The sequence below is a fragment of the Cyphomyrmex costatus genome, unplaced genomic scaffold (assembly GCF_001594065.2).
Source record: "Cyphomyrmex costatus isolate MS0001 unplaced genomic scaffold, Ccosl1.0 scaffold112, whole genome shotgun sequence".
Classification (NCBI taxonomy): Eukaryota; Metazoa; Arthropoda; class Insecta; order Hymenoptera; family Formicidae; genus Cyphomyrmex; species Cyphomyrmex costatus.
In genome coordinates this window covers 802032-808843 of record NW_017275086.1, presented here as the reverse complement: position 1 = coordinate 808843, position 6812 = coordinate 802032, and the positions used below count along the sequence as shown (strand labels likewise).

General features: G+C 35.5%; 1 protein-coding gene across 1 annotated transcript; it reads left to right on the top strand.

Annotated features, from left to right (window-relative positions):
* Positions 1–2430: 2430 nt before the first annotated feature.
* Positions 2431–3386, top strand: LOC108776468 (uncharacterized). Its single transcript, XM_018543089.1, has 3 exons — positions 2431–2458; positions 2633–2891; positions 3302–3386. Exons 1-3 carry the CDS (start codon positions 2437–2439, stop codon positions 3384–3386), a joined length of 366 nt encoding a protein of 121 aa, XP_018398591.1. The 5' UTR covers positions 2431–2436.
* The last annotated feature ends 3426 nt before the right edge of the window (positions 3387–6812 follow it).

Below are 6812 nucleotides of genomic sequence, written 5' to 3'. Positions count from 1 at the left end.
TAGTAACCCTGGGGATCGAAAGCATGTGTGTCCTTAAGTACTAATTCAGTAGGATAAACAACTCTACAGCCATATTTGAATTATTAAGTATAAACTATTATAATTTGAAATTAGACCGATGAAAATAAACCACAAAAGAAATAACTCTATTTTATATATTATATATTTTTCCTATTTTATATTTTACATATTATATATTATACATAAACATATCGAATAAATCTTATATACATATCCACATTCATATCAAAATATTTAATCAATAAGATCTGCTTTCACCAAAAATAAAATGATTTCTTTTTATTAAATATAATTATTAATATGTCATCACAATCGAAAATTTGTGGAGCAGACTTTCAAAATGCGTTTTGTTCAAAATTTCATTTTTTATAAGTTGAAGATGACGTAATTCAATGTTGAAATTGAAATATTTGTTATATTTTAAGCTAATCTTGGATATTTAAAGAGCATTTTTTTATCGTCAATTTATATGTTGATAAGAGACATTCGAAATGCATTACCTGTGTCTAACTAAAAACAAACAAAATGCAATTTTTAAACATATTTAGCAATTCTTTTAACATCTTTTTCCTTGTTTTCTGATAATTTTAAATTTTAGAGTGTAGATAAAACGCATTTTGAAAGTCTGTTCTTCATTTGTCACTTAAAGAATCAAACAGTTAATTGTATGGTCGTGTAACAAAAATTATCGGAAAAGATGTTAGAAAAAGCATCCTATATATTTTAATGTTAGTTTTATCTATATGTGCCTAAAAAATATCGCAACGACAATTTTGCAAAAATTCACCGTCTTATTTCACAGAAATGCGACGAGTAAGTGTTAACCCCGCTTCCACGAAGCGACGCGCAACGGTTAAAATTCAGTCACAACCCAAAGCCGCCCCCTCATAAAGGAAGCGTCGGTTCATAAATTGCCCCCTCGCCCTGCACGTCCACTTCTCTCCTTACCATCTCGGCCGCGACGCAACGATCTCAATTTTGAGGGTGCCAGCAGGAAACTACCACCCTCGACAAAACTTGGTGAATTCATTATAGGACGAACAAAGGCAACACCGAGGAGCCTCGAGCGACGTGCTTGCGCGCCGCGGTAGGACGATGTGGCGTAGGGCCCCGATGTGAGAAGAGCCAATCAAAATCCTTCGTAACACGGAGAACCCCACTCATGGATGCTACGCCGCTAATAAGTGACAATTGCCTGCCATTAAAAGTGTCGGTCATTGCGAGACGGGAATGGATGCCGTGCTTTTCCTGAATATAATAGGACATAATGGAGGTTGTACACGACGGAGAAAGGAAACCGATGAGAAAAGCGAAGGGAGAAAATAAGTATATACATACAATACGACTCAAAAAGTTGACAAATTCCCTCAATAAGCCTCAATCGAATAACTTCCATTATTTATAGAACGGTTTCTATGCAGATGTTACATAATATTCTCTACCCTCGGTTATATTCTTCCAAATTTATAATCAATTATTTGGTCTTGTAATGAAAATGGAATAGTTATAATTTTTTTAAATTTTATATGTAAATTAAATTAAATGTTTCTTGAAATAAATTCGGTTTCACACACACACACAAGACAACCCTTTATTTGTTGGAATTTATAATAGGAGAATAATGGAGAAAATATAATATAATACCTATATTATATTTATATAATATGTACATAATAATAAAATATATGCAATATTGATACATATAACGTTCATTCACAGAGTTGTATTAATTTATTGTTTCTCATTAATTATTATAAAAGTTGCAAAATAATACAGGACTTTTTTATTCGGTTTAATCTGTTCTACTTGCTCGCACAAAAGATATACAACACTACTACCAGATACTTTATATATTTCAATTATATTATCTAATATTCTTTTAATTGTTGAAAATTGTTTTACGTTTTTTAAAATTGTTTTTTATTACTGCACTTTCGAAATTAATGTAAAGGAAGAAAAAGTATGTAAGATTTCAAAAGTCATGTTAGAGGATAAATATAAATTCAAGGATTAAAGAAGTTCAGTATACAGCAAGTGTCAATAAAGATACTTATTTCTTGTCGACATATCTGGGCATTATTTTACGTCAGATTCTCAGTCGGATTTCATTCCATTCCCGATTTGTGGAATTTGATTCTGCACGGTATGCGCACGAAATTGGCATAATCGTGTTTGTTTCGCATTACCTATCTCGCGGGCGAGCAACGTTGGCGCAGGAATGCGGTCCGATTATTCGGAGGAAGTCGAAGGATCTGTCCCAAGATCTTGGCAACGATCGAGATGTCAGAATCGCCGATAACGTTGCTTGAAAAACCCGTCATGAATTCTTCATGTTATCCCTCGCGCTGAAAAACTCTGCGACGAATTCGAAAATTTTCGACCAAATCGGCAAAAAGTTGATGACGCGGATATTTAATGGCGATTATGTCTGACATAGGTATTTCTAATATGTGATTCATAAAAGTGATGATTAAAAGTTAATCAAGCGTCAAATTTTTGTTAAGAAAATATAGGTTAAGTATTCAATTTGATTAGACAATTCAATAAAATTAATTAGGGAAAAAAGAGATTGTTTGATACAATAATAAAGATGCCTTTTTTCTTTTTCTAGATGAAGCGCTTCCTGTTTACGTGTTCCTTCAACGTTCCAACGTATCCGATTACATTGGAAGCCCCTTCGGGTCTTGGATACAATTTTTTCTATGTAAAATGATAATGGCCGGCGAGCGGGAGCATCAGACATCATCATCGAGAAAAAACCGACTTTTCACGCCCGTAAGACAAGACTCGTCGCGCGCCGACAGGTGTGTAAAATTATTTAACTCGCCGGATCAAATTCAGTCGTTCCTCCCTCATGATCTGTCCGAAACGTATACAGATCGAGGTGCAAGCAGATGTTACGAAAGAAAAATGAGAAATTGTATTTACACTTTTCTGTATTTCTGAACAAGCGGAAAAATAACCATAAGAATAATACGTTTTGAAAAAATTGACAGAACAATTTTTATATTAAATACATGTATATCGCTTTTACAATATTACTTAATATTATAATATTACTTAAGTTCAATGAAAGAGTTGCAATATAAAAATTGTTTTTTAGTATTTGTATCAAGTGAGAAGAATTCTAGTCTTCTATGTATATCACCTATGAACACATTTATAAAATTGCAATAGGAACGTACACACACACACACACGAGTATCCCACATAAGGGATAATTATTGAATTCTTTACCGTTGGTTTCAATTCGTAATTTGATGTTAAATCTTTATTAAAGGCGAAAAGGTAGGTGTCAAAACTTCGAAGATACCCAAAAGAAGCTGAGAAGTTTGGGAACCTTTGGGTTAAAGGAAGCAAATTGAGCTTCCTCTTGCCAGCGGTTCTCTCCCCTGTCGAACACGCCTACCGTCTGATCTCGTAACGCCGCGGGTTCGATTGGAGATCGGATTTCACGGCGTCAGGCGGCTGTGAAGAGGTCTCACGAAGTAGGCCATCTTTTTTATCGCACATCTCTTCAACGCTCGCCGTAGATCGCAGCTGCGGTCGTCGCGACGACCCATCGACTGACCTCGCCGACAGACCATTTCTATTCTTACTTCACCTTTGAGACGAGAAAAAAGTCCGTGGAAGGGTAGTAAAGCTGGACTCACCCTTTTCGTAATGGGTCTTTTTAGCACTTCGTTTATCTTCTGTCTAGACCCTACAGATGCACATTCTACATCATTCCACACATTCTACACCTTCCCCCCTTTTTTCTGCCTTTCTTCGAAAGCTGCCTCCCTTATCTCACCTCAATTGTAGTAAGAAAGTAAGCACTTGAAGAAGATAAACTTAATTATTTCGTACGTGGTTGTATCACGGGAATCCATTTTATGTGTTCCATCCGCAAAACCCGTTCATTTCTTTCGCGTTAATTTCATAAAAATATGATATAACTATTTGATTATAATGTTATATATATTAAAAGCTATAATAATATTTCACATTTCTCATTTCGTACTCCCTTATCAAGTAAAGAATTATTTTTAATCGGAAACTCTGAATTTCTGAAATTATGGATATCTATTAACAGTTTGCAGTTATACACGAGTATACATCACACGTTTATTGTAAGAAATATCTACTACTTATACAAAATTGTATCTCTTAGATAACCTCGCGATAAAGAAGTGGAAAACACAAAAGTATAATACGCAACGCTTTCTGTATACCCTATCTTCGCTTAGCTGTTTAGCGAAATTTATTCTTGTGAGAGAAAAGCAACGCGCTCGAGAAACACACGTGACTCAAGATCTGGCTGGAAACACCACTGTAGGATCCTCGTGGAATCTACACGAGCGAATTTCCTATTTTCGCGATGCTGCCGGGCCGTCGTTTCTCCACCCGGCGTTTATACCGCCAAAGCCGCGAGAGAACCGTCACACATACTTGCGCAGCTACTTAGACCGGTATTACACTGTCTGCGTGCCGGGTTCCATAAGGTTGGCAGATTATTGATGAAGCCGCGGCCGCGCGAAGCACCACGCATATCCTGCTCGCGAGGGTACAGTTATGATTGCTGCAAGCAACGGCGGACCATTATTAACGTGAGAAAACGTGGCTACTTTCTTCCCTCTACCCTCTCTCTCTCTCTCTCTCTCTCTCTCTCTCTCTCTCTCTCTCTCTCTCTCTCTCTCTCTCTGGCATCTCGATTAACTCAAAACTTAGTAATGGACATCACAATGATAATCGGGGATTCCATTCGAAATATTATAAGATATTATACAAAATTAAGGAAAGGATAAAATTTATCACATGTATCTTAGCGCGATACTTTAAGCTCTGACAATGGAGGAATTAAACACGACCAAAATTGCTAGCATTCTGTTGCTATGCTCTACACTTCAGATATTAAAACATACTTCTCTTAATTAAATGTATAATTGTCCAGAAGATATTGTGAGGAAAAATAAGAGAGAGAGAGAGAGAAAGAATAAAGTACGATATTGTTAAAACTGAAACAGAAAACATTACTTTCAACATTTTCAATGTTTGACGTTTATTTTGGTTTTTAATTTGACATTTAACTGTATTTGCTCAAGCGTTGGAAGTCATGAACAGTAAATAAATGAATGTGTACAATATATCCGTTTTTATTATGTTTTAAAACATACACATGCACACATTTTAAAGTCTCTTCATTATATGATTAATAATCGTTAGTTGCAAATGGTAGATTGCATTTGAAACAAATTGCATAGTACACTGGGTACAAATGGACTCAGTGTTATCATCGATACGCGGCATCATTAATAAGAGTTGCTACAACGAGGTTCAATACTATATCATATCATTATAAGCTATCGTTAATAACATCCTGTAATCGCCAAATGAATCTGCTGAAAGCAATCTACGATGAAAAACTATGGCAAACGCATTGTACGAGGATGCCTTCTGTGATTTGCGTGGCCAATCGTGTAATAAAATTAATTTCCGGTCAGGTGGTTGACGTAACGCGTCCATTTGTTTCCGGCCGCGAACGACCTGGGTATCATAGCGACGACGACCCGTCGATGAACCAGGAGAGGACAGCGGGGCCACATTCCATCGGCTCGAGATTTATTTGTCGAATATAAATGTTGAGAAGGTATTTTTAATGGCCGACAATAGTGGCCTGATAGTGATCTGAGAAACGTATTATCGTTGGACGTCGTATATAATCCCGGAGGCATCGACGCAGCCAACAAAACGGACACACATCTGTCCCCCTTTCCCTCCACCCGTCCTCTCTCATCTCGATAAGGTCTCACTTCCCTCCCTCTAAACTACCTTTTTTTTTTCTTTTTTCTCTATCATTTCTCTTACTGACTTATGGACTCCCAATACCAATTTACACGATCTCATTTTTGATTATCCAAATTGAATGTGCCGGAGAACTTTTTGTTTAGATGTGTCATATATAGAAAATAAATCCTTCTGTTCGATGATGTTCTTTGGCTAATTTCGTAACCGCTGCAACGCGACCGAGATACGTAACTGCTTATTGTACATTACATATTATAACATTAATTTGAACAATGTATTTTTTATATACATACGTTTCATTACAAGTTTTAACAATAAATATTGATGTTCATTGATTTTTATGAGATTCATGACCTTCAACTCTGATTAAATGTATTATACAATCATATTGTTTTAAGTTAATATAATTAAAAAACCCTAAAAAGATGATAAAAACGAAAATAGAAAGAAAGATTTTACATTAATAAACAAAGTCATCTGGAATATCAGAGAAAATAGTTTTTAAATAAAATATTAGTAAGAAAATATTATACATTATATTTTTTTAAATCAGACCTGGATAGATCAGCAGGGTCAAGAGAGTATGGTAAATTATAATAATTATGATTAAACCAATCCTGAATTAAAACTCACAGAACATTATTAAAACGTTTTGCGTACTTTATATTCATACAATTACACATTCCAGAATATAGTTTGCTCGCGTTCCACTTTGCATGATCACTAAAAATAATTTAGATATGAACATATAAAGATGAAACGTGGAATGACTTTACCTATTTCCTGTGAAAACACCATTTCCACGATTCGCTTTCCTTTCGCATTGAAAGATTCATTCGGGATGATCATTCAGAGTGAATCGTGTAAATTTGCCTTAAAAAAGAATCTTTCAAGCTCTTCTTGTACCGCGATCTTTACTTGTTCTCGCTCATACGATCCACGTTTATTCTATCTATGTCTCTCTCTCTCTCTCTCTCTCTCTCTCTCTCTCTCTCTCTCTCTCT